Source organism: Cupressus sempervirens, chromosome 10 (assembly GCF_028749045.1).
Source record: "Cupressus sempervirens isolate cs-2001-9-10 chromosome 10, ASM2874904v1, whole genome shotgun sequence".
NCBI classification, from domain to species: Eukaryota; Viridiplantae; Streptophyta; class Pinopsida; order Cupressales; family Cupressaceae; genus Cupressus; species Cupressus sempervirens.
The window spans coordinates 51,864,153-51,881,894 of NC_143127.1; the positions used below are offsets into that span (position 1 = coordinate 51,864,153).

At 35.9% G+C, this 17,742-nt stretch overlaps 1 protein-coding gene across 2 annotated transcripts in view; it reads right to left on the bottom strand.

Annotated features, from left to right (window-relative positions):
- Window positions 1–17,742, bottom strand: part of ISA3 (isoamylase 3) — a 313,468-nt gene that overhangs the window by 233,283 nt on the left and 62,443 nt on the right. For both annotated transcript variants that reach the window (XM_089804631.1, XM_089804630.1), the window contains 2 exons: window positions 17,049–17,106; window positions 5,537–5,600 (listed from right to left, as the gene is read on the bottom strand). In XM_089804631.1, the coding sequence (XP_089660757.1) occupies window positions 5,537–5,600; window positions 17,049–17,106 (122 nt within the window). The remainder of the gene's footprint in view (window positions 1–5,536; window positions 5,601–17,048; window positions 17,107–17,742) is intronic.

Sequence of the window (17,742 nt, forward strand, 5' to 3'; positions counted from 1 at the left end):
TTATCGAGAATCACAATGACCCTTTGTCCCTGAAGGGTTCCCTGTACTCGAAATACTATACATCTCGGGCTCCCAGTAAGGGTGATGGTTCCTCCATGCCATACTAGTGTGGCGATCTCTGTATGGGTCAAATGAACCATTTTGGAGTCCTCCTGCAGATAACCGTCCTCTATGGGTAGATTCTCCTAATTGTCCTCATCATCAGACACGACCTTGACGTAGTGTATTTTTCCTTTACCGAGGCATCTATGCCCATATTCCCATGGCTCCTTACAATTGAAACATAATTTCATCCTTGGAGCTCCTGTTTAGTAGTTCCGTCCATCAGAGGCTTCTTCGGCAGAGGTTTGTTATCTTTGTCCCTTGGAAATACTGGCAATTTGGAGTGAGTAACCTCGAGAGGATGATGCCATGCTTCGTGCCTTTTTTATAGCCTCCAAAAAGGTGGCAGGGTTGAAACCTTTTACCCAACCCCTCGATGGTTTTGTCAGTCCATCCATGGAGAGCACTATCTGTCTCCTTTCAAAAATGTCCATAACCAAAACAGAGAGTTTCTAAAATTCTGTGATGTACTGGTCGACTGATCCTGTTTGCCTCAATTTTGCCAACTCTTTAAAATTAGGTTTTGGATCTTTATCATCAAATAAATCTATTAATCTTTCAGTGAATTCTGCATAAGTATTTACTTGGTCATGCCCCAATGTAATGGTGCCATGATGCCACCATTCAAGCGCTACTCCCTCTAAGTGGAATACTAAAAATTTAATTGCTTATTCTGGCATTGGATTAAGTTGGAAGTATCGGCCTTCATTACCCATGCTTGGGCAGATATGGATCTGAATCCATCAAATGATGATAGATTTACTTTACTCAAATCATCGTTAAAATATCCTCTGTTTCCACCTCCAGAATATCGCATTCTCAATTTTGTGTAATCTTTGTATGATATATCCTCTTCCAAGTTTGAACTCTTCCAGTCTTCTTTCAAATGTTGTTGAACTTCCTCAAAGGTTGATTGCCTTCCTCTGGCACCTCCATCCGTAAAAAAAAAGTTGGCATGGAAGGTCGAGAGCATGTTGGATGAGGATTTGCCTTTCCCAAGACTGAGTCGATACAGTGACCATTTTGTTCCCCAAATATCTTATTGTCTGCCATTTTTCGGAGAGTTTCTTCCATAAGTCGTTGAGTGTCATTTATCTGTGCCTGATTCCTTGAAAGATCCCTCAATAGTGCCATGACTTCTGTAGGAGTGGGTTCTTGATCTTCCATTCTATCAACTAAGTGGGATCTCCTTCTTTTCTAGCTATAAACTTTCATTCATTGTCCACAGGATGGCAGGATCTATGGCTCTAATACCACTGTAATGTCCTAAAGGCGAACTCGGCCTGAAGAAAATCTCGGCCCAAAGGCAATCTTGGCCCGAAGGGGATCTCAATCCGAAGGCAATGACTTCCCGCAAGCGATCTTGACTCGAAGGCAATTGCTTAGATAGCATTGTAATGTTCCATACGCATAGAAGAGGTAAGGAAACGTGCAAGATTGTCGTAGAGTTGCCGCTCAGTAACCAAATGATGGAAATTGTCTGTCGTACAATGATGACCAAGAGGTCATTGATAACAAGTAGGTTTTACGGTAAGAGATAGGGAAGTAGTATGGAGTTGCTAGTCGTTCGTACAGTGATCGTGTGGATAGTCTATCGTACCGAATGAGGGAAGGTGACCATACAAATTATTGGTCATACGGGATGGAGGGACCGATGGCATATGGGAGTGCAAGACCATACAGAATAATGAGTGCCGGGAGCGAAGGAGTGAATGAAGGTTGGCTGGAGGGATTATACTTCATTGATAATGTAGGGGTTGACCAATCACCAAGACATGAATGCAAACACACAAAAAACACGATATATCAAAATCAATATATATTCCAAACAACAATGATATTTGCAACAGAAATAATGCTCTGACTTGCCAGATCCAAGCCAAGAATACAAAACGGAATAGGGTGAGGGTTGAATCCCACCAAAACCGAAAAGCCAAGTAGAGAAGATCTTCCAAACAACAATGATATTTGCAACAGAAATAATGCTCTGACTTGCCAGATCCAAGCCAAGAATACAAAACGGAATAGGTTGAGGGTTGAATCCCACCAAAACCGAAAAGCCAAGTAGAGAAGATCTTTCACTTTCGAAATGGCAAACAATACTGAACTCCAATAGGAATTCATAGTGCAAAGAAATAATCCAAAATGGCATGCCAACTACTACCTACATGCCGTGCTTAAATACCCTTCGGAGGAACTCCCAAGAGTTTACAAGGATAGCCGACAGCAACACCAACAAAAATAGTTAAAATAAAAATGGGTCTGAGATATAGTAAATCAATTGGCCCTTAAACAATTCTTTGATCATTTATTTATTTTATGACAAAAATGTTACACATTCGTGACTAATGAAGATATTGACTAATAAGAGATAATAGTCAATGATAACTTAATAATCGATAATACAATGAAATATAAGATAGTCAAACATTAATAATATAAAACAAAGAATACATATATTTATAATCAGTTTATTTACATATTGCTTGTAAGCACATTTAAGTAATATACAATTAAAATTATAAACTACTAAAGTAATTAATCAATAAAAGAATAAATTGATACAATAAATAGATAAACTTTTATTCAAGAAATGATAAACTGATTAATGATATTAATAAGTTATAAATATAATCCAAATACAAATATAATCACTAACGAGAAGGCACAATTGTATGAGAAGGAATCGTTCTAGAACATATTAATTTAGGGGTATTGGAAGATTGGAAAGGGGGAAAAAATAGAATACATGATATTCTGAAGTAGAGATTGTCAAACATTGAACTAAAGATAGAATCGACTATCATAAATACATATGTACATCATCATCCACAACAAAAATACATCCATTACTAGGCAATAAGGCAATATCCTACATAGGCAGATAATTACAAGTGTGACAGGGGTACAAAGCGAGAGTTGAATCACACTCAAATCTTTCCAGCATGGACTATACAAAAGGCATCAAACCATAGCAAGATAAATGTTAATAAGGGATCATCGAAGGGTAGGTAATTATACAGAGGCGATCAATCACCCTATACAAGCAGTGAACGATACAAGCAATATACAGAGAAAATTAAGGCCAGCCTCAAATAGGCATATGCGAACTCATCATAACCTGACTGACAACAATATAGTCAATAGTAGTCACGTTCCAAAATCGAGCAAACAAACTATCGAGAGTAGTGTTGGAATAAAAGGGAGTCATAAGAAGCAACAAGTTAAGATAGCAATGAATATAGATAAGGAAATCACCAACAAGACAAACATGGAAGTGCTATTGACCCAAATATATAATACCTGTGTAACAACCATAAAACATCAGTGCCAAAAGCTTATTGTCAGAACGTGACAGAGAAGGATCAATACAACAGTCAAGAGAAATGACATTGGAAAGTAGACTCTTATTAGAGAAGATCCAAGTAATATAAATAGACCAATAAACCCGATAAACTTCTCATATAGAAGAAGAGAAATAAGCATATAGTAAGAGATTTCAATAAAAATTTGGGAGGTATGTCTCACAGTGATATTTGTGATTAAATACATAATAGAGAGCTTACCAATTAGGAGTTATTAGAAGGAAGGAGAATCTATATGCTCACTAAGTGAGATCCTTGATAGAGAGCATCCCTTTCGATGTCAAATTCCTTGAGCAAAATTTAGAGACGAAAGGATATTCGGGAATTTCTAAAAGAGTTCCTAGAGAGAGATTCATAGAGAATCTCTTAGAGGCAATATTTATTGTAGACGTTAAACTTATGCATATTTTAGAGATAAGAGACTTGGTTAGAGGTGGGATCTCTACCAAGTAGTGCTAAAGAGTGTGGAATCAAAGATCCCAAGAGGCCTTAGGAAAGATGCTCTTGACAGGACGATTGCCCAATTGAGAATTCATTCTCAATAGAGGGTTAGGTGATTTGAGAAGGGTCCTTTTTGAGGGATTACAATGGGTTACTAAGGGATAGTATTTAGATTAATATTTAATTAGTTCAAGATTTCTAATGTTTTAGATTTTAATCTACATTTTCTATTTTGTACTAATGACTTGTTACAAGTTCCGGCATTCATTCATTAAGCTCCAAGTGGGTACATTACACACCAAGTTTGGAGTATTATGCATGAATTAATAGCGCCCAAATGTCAAGATAAATGATGGCCAAATACAGATATAGATGAAGCCAAAATGCAAAGATAAACTTACCCTCCATTCAAAGTTGCAACTGTCCTAAAGGTTGCTATTCGTGGTAAGTTTGTGTTAATCGAGATGGACCCTTTCTTTTTTTGGAAAGTGTATTTGGTTACATGGAGAAATATTAGGTATGACTCCTCTTTCAAACGACATATTTAAATGATGAGTATTTTGGGAGTTATTATATTTTTAGTAGCCAAATGATTATTAATCTATTAAATGGCTTATTATAAAGTTATAATTTCACTTAAGTTGAGGATTGAGTTATCATTGGAAAGAGCCATTTATTAACTAGTTAAGCCAAGTCAAGTGAAAGAATCTAATGGAATCTTCTAATTAATGTTGTGTGTTGAAGTTTCTTGAGTGCAGTTACAGTTTGGCAGAAAAAAGGGCATTTGGAGGTTATAAATACAAGCCCATTTGTTGGATATTTTATTTTCTTTTGTTGCCTTTGTGGCTTTTTCCTAAGTTCTGAATTTTGTGCCCTTGCTGAAGTATAAGGGTTTTTGAGTTTCAGAAGATTGTGTGAAGTCACTACTGATGTATAGTGGTTTCATTGGTTAAATCTCCTATCTATGATTATCTGTGTCTAGGAGATTGGGATTATAATTCTGAGAAATTCTAAGTTGGTGTATGCAAATTATGCTGAGGTAAATAATTTGCCCTCTCCTCTTCTATTGTAATACTTGTGTCTAAGAAGAGCTGCAATCTAGAGTTAGCATTTTTCAACTTGGAGGACAAATCAATTGTGGAATTTTTCATCAATTCTAGTCTGGCAATTCTATGAAAGTGTTTTCGTCAAGACTATATCACAAACCAAGTAGACCAATCCAAACACACCCAACATTGCAGTCCACTTGTTACTGTGTGAATTCATGCATTTAATAAGCTAGGTAAACATGCTATAAAATAAAGTTGGTATTTGGGAATATAAAAACTTGAAAAGAATTTTATTATAAACTGAAAATAATTACACAAATCAGCCATTGGAATTGATATACCCAACTAGACAAGCACCAAATTATAAGGTGACATATCATACTATTACTTTGAAGCTTATAGCTTTCTTTGTTTACATGTCATGATTTTAATTAACATATAAATATTGTTTAGAAGATTTGCAATTGTAAATTTTGGATAAAACATCAATTTTCAAAGAAACATAGAAAATAACGAAATTATTCAATTATCAAAACTATAGAATTTTGAAAAGTAAGGAAAGAGAGTGCCCATTATTACCAATGTCTTAGACTATCCAAAATAAGCTCCATAACCACAGGATGATTGCAATTCAATGTATTTCCTACAATACAGAAAAGCATCCATATATATCAAAGAGAAGATAAAATATCTTGTACAAGCATAATATCATATTATGTTTGAGTAGTCATCTAAATACTGATTTATATTAAAAGGAAATAAATTTACAAAATTCTTAGGCCTTCACCTTCTCTTTAATTTTTGGTAATAATATAGCTTTTATCTTTATTTTGTGCAGGTTTTCTCTATGCAGTATTCTGGGCAATTCATGTATTAATCATGTTTGCAGCAAGTCTTACGTTGAAAACTTAGGTGTTTCTTCATGTTGGGTAAATATTTTGCAACCGATAGTTTTGTTAAAATCCAATTGCAAAATAGGTAGACCAACCACAGCTTATCAGACAAAGTCTCTCCTACCTTTAAGGGAAGACTCCCCCTTTTCACCGTTTCTTGGATCAACTCGAGGTAAGCAAGAAGTTGAGAGATTTTGTAAAAAGTGTTGCCAACATTCTTTCCTCTTATCTTTGAAGAAAGAATCCACTTACCCACGGAGCGAGTAATGGGCAAGATGGAATCACTAGCTACACTTCTATCTAATAGATGGAAATGGTGATATTGATACCAAAAAACAACTCAAAGACTAGTTGAAAGCATACTGGTGTGGCTCTAAATCTTGTTTTTAATTTATTCTATATGAATAACCTCTACCATTGGGGCGCAAAGATTTCCAAAAGTATGGAATTCTAACTATTTTTGTGAATTGAGATAGTGATACAAGCTACAATCAAAGCTTCTAGTCAATGTATTACCACAATCAGTCCAAGTTAAAGCTTCGGCTCTGTTTGCTTCTTAACTCGTTATGCTCTATTATTAAACATACAATAACAACATGGATCAAAGATAACAAATGCAAATTACAATCAAAACTTCTAATTTGCACTATCACAATTGCTCTCCATCAAAGTTTCAACTCCAATTGCTTCTTTGTATTCACTGTTGTTCAAAAGAGTACTACAGAATCAAAGTTATGCTTGCACAATTTTATCAAAGCTTTCTTGCATATAATAAAAGATTATTTCTACAATGAGGGGAGCACTTCTTATATAGGAAAAGAGGTGAGAAAAAGGAGGAAAAAGTGGGAGCAACTCAACCACTTTGACCTAGTTAAACTAGGTGAGAAGATTTATTGGATTACATGTGATGAGGACATGCAATTGCATCACATGAAATTCATCTTCTGCAACCACAAAGCTGAAAAATACTTGAAGAAAATGTTGAAGTTGTTGATTCTGAATGAACCAACCCTGAAAACTACCAGCAATGACTTTGAATTTGGCGATGCAATTCTAGATGATCATGGGACCGAGAGTTCCTGTATTCCATACCAACGCATTCACTTTGATAACCATTGTGTTTTATCTCATAGCCAACTGATTCCCTCAATTTTCATTTGAAAACTCAATGTAATCAGAGTTTTTCTCATTCCACAACTATGATTTTTCCTTTGTCAAGCATATTTTGGAACTTCTATCAATTTGAAAACCTTCTCAATAATCTTCGGATGCAAATCCAGAACAACTTCCCCATCAGCATCTACTTCTTTCAAGAAATAAAGCATAACATGGAAATAAGATAACACAATGTTTTAGGAAACCTTACTACTCATTGCATTAATATTCATTCCAGTACATCATATGACAATGCTCTCAAGAGTTCTGATGATCTCTATTTCTGTTTAGGAGAATGTACATATATTATCCAAAGGATTGCACTTCAATTGTCACATTCTAACTTCATTTGTTAATGGAAACTACTTAACACAGTCAATTATTAACTATTCCCAAAAGATTTTACAAATATTACCGGCAACAAAGAATGGATGTAACTACTGAAAGGAAGCCTAAGCGTGGAAACGCTTCCGAATGCTAAATCTAACCGGAGAGATGATGCTGAAATTTATCTCACAAAACCTTAGACTATTTCAAACTAAATAAATACATACAGAAAGATTCAACTCATAAACATAGAACACAAGATATACGTAGAAAACCCTTCTCGAGGAAAAAACCCACCACTCCAAAGCCAAACTCAACTGTATTATCAGCAACAACAATTACAATACAATCTACAAAGCCACAACTCTTCAAGAGTATTCAGCTGTGATATCAAATCCAGAATAATTCTGGCAGCATAACAACACTCTTCAAACAATGCTCTCACTCTCATAATTCTCTACAACAATGCCTTGTACTTACAGAGTTTTCATACAAGAGGAAAGAATTTCTAAAGCATCTAAATTCAACGCATCTATAATTTATTTTAGAAACTTCCTTATGCACAACCCTTGCATAAAAAACAAAGCATAATAGAATAAATCACCAAAAAGTAGAAGCTTTCTGTTTTTCTACTCCAAGACTTTTCTTGTGGAAGAATCCAGTTTTATTTAGCAACTTTCCATGAAAGTACAAATAAAACAATAAGTCATGGTAAGGCTGAGTCACCTTATCCCAACAATCTCCCACTTGACGAAGACCTTACAGGAGTTACTGTATCATAGCATAGGCCCCAAGACCCATAGAACCAACACACCATCTGAACTTCTCAGTGTTCACTGGCTTTGTCAATGCATCTGCAACATTCTCCAAAGTCGCAACCTTTTCTAACTCCACCTTTCCATCTTCCACCATATCACAAACAAAATGATACTGTACATCAATATGCTTTGTTCTAGCATGGAAAGTAGCATTCTTTGCTTAACAAATAGCACTTTAGCTGTCACAATAGATAGTAATCTATCCTGCATCAAAACCAATATTAGAACACAATCTCTTAAGCCAAATGGTCTCTTTAGAAGCATGAGTAGCTGCCATATACTCTGCTTCCACAGTGGACAAAGCAGCTACAGCCTGTCGCTTACACATCCAACTAATTGCACCACCAAACATCATAAAAACATATCCACTGGTGGATCTTCTGCTATCAATGTCACCTGCCCAATCTGAATCCACATATCCACGAATGCAAATAGAACAACAAGATACAGAAGAGCTACCTTGAAAACACAAGCAATACTCAGATGTGCCTCTCAAATATCTAAACACTCTCTTAACTGCATCCCAATGCACCCTTCCAGGATTAGCCATATATCGACTAAGGACTCCCACTACTTGGGCAATGTCTAGTCTTGTACAAACCATAGCATACATCAAGCTGCCAACAACACTCGCATAAGGTACTCAAGACATGTCCTCTATCTTTGTAGGAAATTTTGGACAATCCTCCTTAGATAGCTTTGTTCCATGTAACATTGGAACAACTAACTACTTGCAAGCTGTCATGCTCAATTTCTCCAACATAGAGTTAACATACTTCCTTTGGCTCATCCAAAGCTTTTTGCTAGCTCTATCTCTTATGATCTCAATCCCAAGAATATATCTAGCTGCACCTAGATCTTTCATCTCAAACTATGCTGCTAACTGAGACTTCAAATCTGAAATCATTCTTTTACCATTCCCAATAAATAACATATCATCCACATACAGGACTATGATAAGAATGTGACCATTTTCAGATTTATAATACACACAATGGTCAGATTTAGATCTTAGAAATCCCAAGAACAACACGTAAGTGTCAAACTTTTGATACCACATTCTAGGAGATTGTTGAAAACCATATAGAGATTTCTTCAACTTACAAACAAGATTTTCTTTACCTTTTTCAAAAAAATGCTTTGGTTGTGACATATAAATTTCCTCCTTCAAATCACCATGAAGAAACGTTGTCTTCACATCCATTTGCTCAACTTCAAAATCATAAGCTACTGCAAGTGATAACAATAATCGAATGGATGTCAACTTTGCTACAGGAGAGAATATTTCACCATAATCAATTCCCTCCACCTGTGAATAGCCCTTTGCAACCAACTACGCCATATACTTCTTGACACTACCATCTGGAGCCACTTTCTTCTTGAACACCCATTTACATCCAACAGGTTTTTGTCCTTCAGGCAAAGGTACCATATCCCATGTAGCATTCTTCTTCAATGCTGCCATCTCTTCATTCATGGCTTCTATCCAGGAATCTATATCATTCATACCCATAGCCTCTCTAACAATCCTAGGCTCATCAGTGTTAGAAATCAAAGCAAATATATAACTAGAATCCAACAAAGAATATCCAAACCTCTCAGGTGAATAACCAAATATATCAGGTCGTTGTCTATCATGAGTAGACTTCCTCAAAGTTTGAGGTTCAAGTTCTTGCTCTTCTTCAGAACTTTCAGAGCTACTTAAGCTCTCCTCATTCTCAAGTCTATTAGGAGCTCATAGTTCTTCTCCCTTAAAGGTATTAGGAAAATGAACTACTTCCTTTTTCTGCTTCTCTTCCTTCTCTGGCTGCAAAAGAACTGTGGAAGGTTTCAGCTAACAAAATATAACACTGCTACTATAGAGCACCTTTTTTGCAACTAGATCCCAAAGCTTGTAACCTTTCACACTGATGCCATAGCCAATGAAGATACACTTAACTGCCTTGTTCTCCAACTTTGATCTTTTTACACTTGGCACATGAGCATATGCCTCACAACCAAAGACTCTAAGATATCTCAAAGAGGGCTTCTTATTAGACCAAGCTTCCATGTGTGTCTTCTCAACTAGTGCTGAAGTAGGAGACTTGTTAATTAAATAACATGCAATGGCTACTGCTTCAGCCCAAAACTTTTGTTCAAGACTAGCACCATTCAGCATACTCCTAGCCCTCTCCATCAATGTTCTATTCATCCTCTCTAAAACTCCATTTTGCTGTGGAGTGTATGGAGTTGTCTTATGTCTCTCAATTCCATGATCCTTACAGAACCTATCAAATTCCGCTGAACAAAACTTACCACCATTATTAGTCCTCAAACACTTAATTTTTCTACCAATCTGATTTTCAACCAAGGATTTAAATTCCTTGAACTTCCTAAAAACTTCAGATTTACTTCTAAGGAAATACATAAATGTCCTTCTAGTATAATCATCTATGAATGAGACAAACTACAAAGATCTCGATATCGAAGGAACATTCATTGAACCAAACACATCTAAATGAATATAATCCAAAACCCCAGAAGACTTATGAGAACTAGAATAAAAGGAAACACGGTGTTGTTTATCATAAATACAATATTCGTAGAAGTCAAACTCCATATTACAATCATCAAGGCCTTCAACAAGGCTCTTATTTTTTAGGCTCTAAGACCCTTCTCACCAATGTGACCAAGTCTTTGGTGCCATAACATTGTCTTCTCAGTAGGGAGCTTCATCTCCAAATATATTAGCACCCTTAGGTACCCAAAAAGCACGACCATCAGATGTAGAAGCAACGGTCTTCTTCTTTTCTTGATCCGTTGGTGACAATGAAGAATCTAAAGCCCTTTTCTTGGACTTCACAGAAGCGCTATTGCATTGAATCGTGCATGCATGCAGCCTATACAAGGTGCCCATCCTAACACCCTTAGCAAGCACCATAGAACCTCTTGTCATCTTGCATCCATCACTCAAGAAAACAATCTGCACACCCACATCACCAAGCTTGCTGACTAAAAGTAGATTTCTCACTAAACCAAGGATATGTAGTACACCATCAATCCCCTTCACTCTACCATCGAGGATTCTAATCTTGACTCTACCACGACCAACAATATTCAGGTGAGAGTTATCACCCAGATACACCTTTCCACCATCAAACTCTTCATACTTTGAGAACCAATCTCTGTGAGATGTCATGTAGAAAGAAGCACCTGAATCTATCAACCAAACATCTTCTAATGTATGTGTTGCCAAGGCTGCAACAAAAGCATCTACATCATCTTGAGAAGATTTATCAGTATCAGAATCAGAGAAATCCTTTTTGCCTTTCTTTTTCTTCTCCTCTGTGCAGTCTCTTCGAAGATGACAGGTTTGCCACAAAGATTTGATCAAGTCATGTTATTTGTATTTCTCAAGCTCAAAAGATTATTCATGTTTTGTTCATAATAATGGCCTCAAAGACTATGTGCCCTGTAATGGAATCTACACATGTAATAATTGAAGGAGTCAATTCACCAATATTGTAAAGTGTTTGGATTGCTTCCTAGCTGTGGAAGTCTAGATGGATTGGACTTTCTACCTTCACCCCATATTGGCCTGTTCTTGTTTTAAACCACTTCCTAGTGAAACTTGAAATAATGGATGATAAACTAGATTCAAAATCTCAATTTCAATTTGAGAAAATGTAGCTAAGGCGCCCAAATTTGGTTTGAAAGTTGCAACAATGGTCGACAATTGATGCAAGAGGATCAACGATGTTCACATTCCACAAGAAGTTAAAGAGACTTAAGGATAAACTCAAAATATTAAATAAGGAATCTTTTGGTGACATCTGAGGAAACAAATAGACTAGAATTAGAGCTAGGTACCCTAATCTAATCATTAATGTGCAACAATATGACACAATAGTTCATCCAAAATAAGCACTAATGGATCTAGGCCAAAGGAGCTGAGCTTGGCTAAGTTGGAGTAAAACTTGGGTATAGATAGAGCTAATGAATCTAGACCAAAGGAGTCATGTTGGAGTCCGAATGTGCTATTGAAAGTAGGCACTTCTGCTTGGATTGCATTACACAAATAGATTCTCATAGTAGAAAGACTTGAAAATTTTGGGGTTGCATGCTCACACAAATGTGCTTTATGCCAAGAATGAGATGAAGCGGCTAATCACTTGGTGTTATAGTATAGGATGGCATGTCAATGCTAGTCATCATTTTGCGACAAAATTGATTGGAGTGGGCCAATTGAAAATGATTTGATGAGCATTTTCAATGCTTGGTTGCACTTGTCCAATGCTATTGAAAGTAGGCACTTCTGCTTGGATTGCATTACACAAATAGATTCTCATAGTAGAAAGACTTGAAAATTTTGGGGTTGCATGCTCACACAAATGTGCTTTATGCCAAGAATGAGATGAAGCGGCTAATCACTTGGTGTTATAGTATTGGATGGCATGTCAATGCTAGTCATCATTTTGCAACAAAATTGATTGGAGTGGGCCAATTGAAAATGATTTGATGAGCATTTTCAATGCTTGGTTGCACTTGTGAGCATTTTCACACAAATGTGCTTTATGCCAAGAATGAGATGAAGCGGCTAATCACTTGGTGTTATAGTATAGGATGGCATGTCAATGCTAGTCATCATTTTGCAACAAAATTGATTGGAGTGGGCCAATTGAAAATGATTTGATGAGCATTTTCAATGCTTGGTTGCACTTGTGCTATGGGAAGAACTGTTGTATGATATACAACCACAAATCATATGGCAATTATGGAAAGAAAAATGTGAGTATTCAAACGGAAAGAGTCCTTGGTTGAATCACTCATTAACAAGATAGAAATTGGTATGTGTGAATAATTAAAAGAAAGTCTGTTCGAAGAAAAATGTAAATTATTTTCCTCATGAGAGGCTACAATGTTAAAGAAATGACCATGCCTCATCAAGCTAAAGTGTGATATTGTGAAGCCATCCTCAAAGAGATGTCATGCTCGTTGGAAGCTACCACCTTCAAGGAGACAAGAACTTAGTTTTGATGGGGCCTCTCATGGCAATTCGGGATTTCAAAGTTCAGATTTATTATTTAAAATAATAGAGGTATTATGGTTTGGGCCAGAATTGCTAATCTTCTAGTTCAGACTGTAGTGTCCCATACTCAACCAAACATCAAAAAAAAACTCTAATCTTGTACTTGCAAATTAAAACAAACATTAAGCACGCAATACAAATAGGAGAATTTCAGAGGTATAGTATAATGCAAAACGAAAACTCAATAACAAAGTGCACTTCTGGAATGTAATGTCATGTTTCACCAATGGTTAAGTACAGTACATTGGAAATTTACATAGTTCAGCTAGAAACATTATGACGAATACTTTAAAGTCTGATTGCAAAACTTAGCCAATTCCTCATATAGCAATTCTCCACTATGGCTGAAAGATATTACAAATATTTTTTGAGTAAGGGTAAATACTAAATGGGAATGAAATAGATGGAACCTGGAATACAGTACTTTGTTATTCAAATGCAATCCTGGCCACGTCAACTCTACTCAATAAACATACAGTCTGCAAACTCCTGGATCACTGTGAGATATCTATGGTGCGTCTTCAACTTCCAGAACAATCTTGGGTTACCGCCAGGCCTGCTACAGTCTATATAATTTTGTTGCTTCTACGAATTAGAGACTCCTTAACTAACTCAATTTCTGGCCCTGCGACCTTGATAGCAATACTTTTGGATGCCTGGCACCTACGATTTTTTAACTAATTTTCCTGATCATCCAAAGGCGACAAAAGTGCCTAAAAAAGAGGCGCTCAAGTTAATGAAAGACTGCAAAATGACCTCCAATAAATTTTGCCCAAGTCTGGTATGACTGCGAATTCCAAACTACAACTCTGCAAATTCTTTATGAATTTTTTGTGCTTTGAATAGTTACGAAAATGACTCAGATCTGAACGCCTAGGCTGTAGCAGGGTTGCAAACTTGATTTCACACAAAGACAACCAGCGAGAAAGGAGTTTCGAACAAATATATGGCTCTAGCTGCTAACTTTCGAACTCCAATATTTACTGCAAACCCTAGCTCGAAAAAACCCTGTCTAATTGATATAAATGAAGCTAGATGAAAACACTTTACTCTTCTTGCCAATTTCGAACCCCTCCTTAATATTCTTCTCCACCAAAATGATAATTTTCTGAGTATAGCTAACTATGAAAATGCAACAAGAATTCCAATTCACCCCAACAATCAACCCTCCGGAACTAAAGTAAAAACTTCCTTAAGATATGCAATAAAACTCCTCAAAATAAATCCTCTAGATGTTGGCCCTTGGCCACAAATTATGCTCAGCTTGAGATAGTTGAATACTATCTCCAAAGTGCAACCCTTCAGAAGATATTCCACTTCCTCAGTTATGCAAATCTAAGAGAGACTCTGTTCCCAAAGACCAATAGACTATCTGAAGACCAACTTGGCTCCACAATAAATTATGTGACTGAATCACAATCTAATGTCAAGAGAGAAATACAAACTGGATTTTCAAATGCAAGACCCATAGGGTCTATTTATTCACTTCTCAATAGCTTCCTCTAGAAGTCACTTAAACATTCTAGAAGCATCCAAATATTCTTATGAAATAAAGTGCACTTTTACAAAATATTGCTTTATAATAAAAAGTGCATCTCAACATCAAATTATAAAACTGGGCCCGAATAAAGTAACTTTACTTTATAACAAATGTAAGCCCAAATCACTAATCAACTGTAAGGACAAAATACTGCCAAATAGTCGCTGGTCGATTCTCTCCACATCATCACCAGTCTACGAGAGCCTATGATAGACTGATCCGGCACGCTAAACAATGTCAGCCAAAATGGGGTCATGACACAGACAAACAATGAGGTTGAGTTTGCAACCCTTCATAGAAACCTCAATTTGTGCTTCAATAGGAACATTAGAACATAGAAATAGAGGGAGACTCAATGATTGAATTAAAGCCATAACAAGTAGGAGAGCCACTAGTTGGGAGTTGGCATCTTGGATCAATGGAATCAGATTAATTTTGGATAGACTAGACCAATACTCATTGTCACATGTTTATATGAAGTCAATCACATCACATTTTTCCTATCAAATGGAGCCATCAACCAAGAATGGGGAGAGGTGCTTTCAATCTCCTTGGAAGAGTGGAAGGGTTTACGGCCCATCATCAAGCAAGATGCCAAGGTGAAATGATAACACTAGCACATTGGTGTCACCCAAATAAGATAATCTGATTGATCAAAAGTTCCCTATGAAATTTTCAAAGAATAGACGCTTCTGCAAATGCCATCATGTATAGGTTAGCCCAAAGAGATACAAAATGAATATACAAGACAGAGTTACTCATGTCATGCAATATTTTATAATCTCATGCATTGTGAGAACCTTTAGGAGAAACATTTTGCTTCCTGATTCCTAGACGATGTGATCTGAGACATATAATTCTCGAGATAATAAAGGGAAGTGTCCCCTCTAATTGTATTTTACTTAAAAGAAATTGCAAATTATTAAAAAAATATTTTGAGTTCTGAATCTAGGGGTAGACCCAAGCACAAGGGAGTCTGTTGCACATAATGAACAATCAATTAATTTGTAAACAGGATTTTGTGGAGGATAAGGGACAATTATTATTTTCTCTCTAGAAGGAGGATGAGAGCTCATATTTTAGGTTAGCCATGTTATGAAATTTGTTTCTACTTTCGAGAGAACCTATGTTCATCTTCCATTTTCATGATGATGAAAACTCTCCATAGCTCGTTAAAGTGATTTCGTCCACGAACCAACAATGGACATACAAGGAAGTTTTTCCATTTTATTGCTTAAGATGAAGATATTTGATATGTTTTGATTTTTTTGGTTTGATAGAATTGTTAACGTTTTACTTTGAGCAATTTTCAGAGGTTTCCAGCTGAGACTGAATCAAATCTGATGCTAGACATACAGCTTAAGATGATGAGAGATCATACCATCTGTTGGGTTATCACTAATGAAGATCTTTGAATACTTTCTTAAGTATTATGAGTAACTGATTTTATACATTTTGCCTAGTGCAAGCAATATCGTTTTGAATGAGTGTGAAGCCCTTATTTTGAGACCATACAACTGAAAGTGTCCATATAAATCAAGGAAAGAGGGTGTGTGAACATTAGAGTTGAAGTGCAACTTTTAGGGGCTCAAATACCATTTATGGGTTGCACCTTGACCAAAAGCTACTTGTTTGACAACAACAGCATTAGAATTTGGTCAAACTTTGGTGAGTTTTAATGTTTTCCTTTGTTGTACCTGTCATACTAGCAAAAAATTTAGTTGTCTCGAGTCTGCAACAGCATGATCGATTTTCTAAATCTATATTTTCTCCGAGCTGTTAACGACTGGCTTTAGAGTATTCTGATACACATTCACACAGAGAGAAGTAGGCTGGATGTTTTCTTGTCTGTGGAAGTTGAGTTTCAGTGTGTGGGATTGGTTTAAGTACACTTTCAATGAGCTTCAGTTCAATTCTGGGCAGTTTATTTGCAGTATCAGACCTGTATCACTTTTTTATTTATTCCTTACAAGGTACTCAACAGTTTGTCCATGATTGAACTGATTTAACTATCTTATTTGGCATTACTTCGGTTGTTGTCAAAGCTTGTGAGCGGCTTATAGCTGCATATAATAGCATATATATTAAGTGTCTCCACTGGCCATAAGGTCCAGAGAAACTAACTGTAGATACATTGAGTGGCCATTAGATAATAACAATGGCAATATTATTCTAATAATTTCATTCTAAAATTGAGATTCAAACCTCTAAACGTTGACATCAATGTGCTAAAAATAAAAATAAATAAATAAATACATATATATATATAGCAAATCCACATAAATCTTACCACAGCCAGAATAGTTTAGCAATTGGACACTGCTATTTATGTCCAGCATGTAATAAACCTGTGATAGAATGACAAAGGAACAATGTTAGAAAGGATAGAAAAGTTTCTTTATCTACATGAGTAAACATATAGAGTTTTTAATAAAATACTCATCCAATAAATTAACTCTTAACATATGAACTTTCCTAAATTTGATAAAAACAAATTGTATTAAAAATGCAATAACTAAAAACCTTGGAAAGTATACTTTCTTATCTCCCAAATTCAATAAGGATCAGCAAGATCAGAGAGGTATTTTGATGTTACCATGTGTTCAACTTCAGACAGATTGATGGAGATGAACAGCACATTCTGCAGTGAGTTCAGATCTTGTCTAGGACTTATTTTTATGGTGTTAGTTCGGACATTGATTCGTTAGTTGGGAGTTTTGACTTACCACTTTTACCAATTAATATTTATAGTAACTTATAATTTAGGTGGCTGATCATAGCTTCAATCTCCTCTCAGCTTAACTGTGCAACGGCTTCAATTTTGAAGTCTGGGCAGTTCTTGCTATTTTTCAGAAGTGCTATTTTAGCACTTGTTTATGGTCTCAATTCCTCTCTCAATTCAATACATTGGGTTTTAGTTAGACTTGGAAAGTTATATATCTTTTAGAAAAGTTTTTTTAGATTTTATTCATTAATATGGGTAT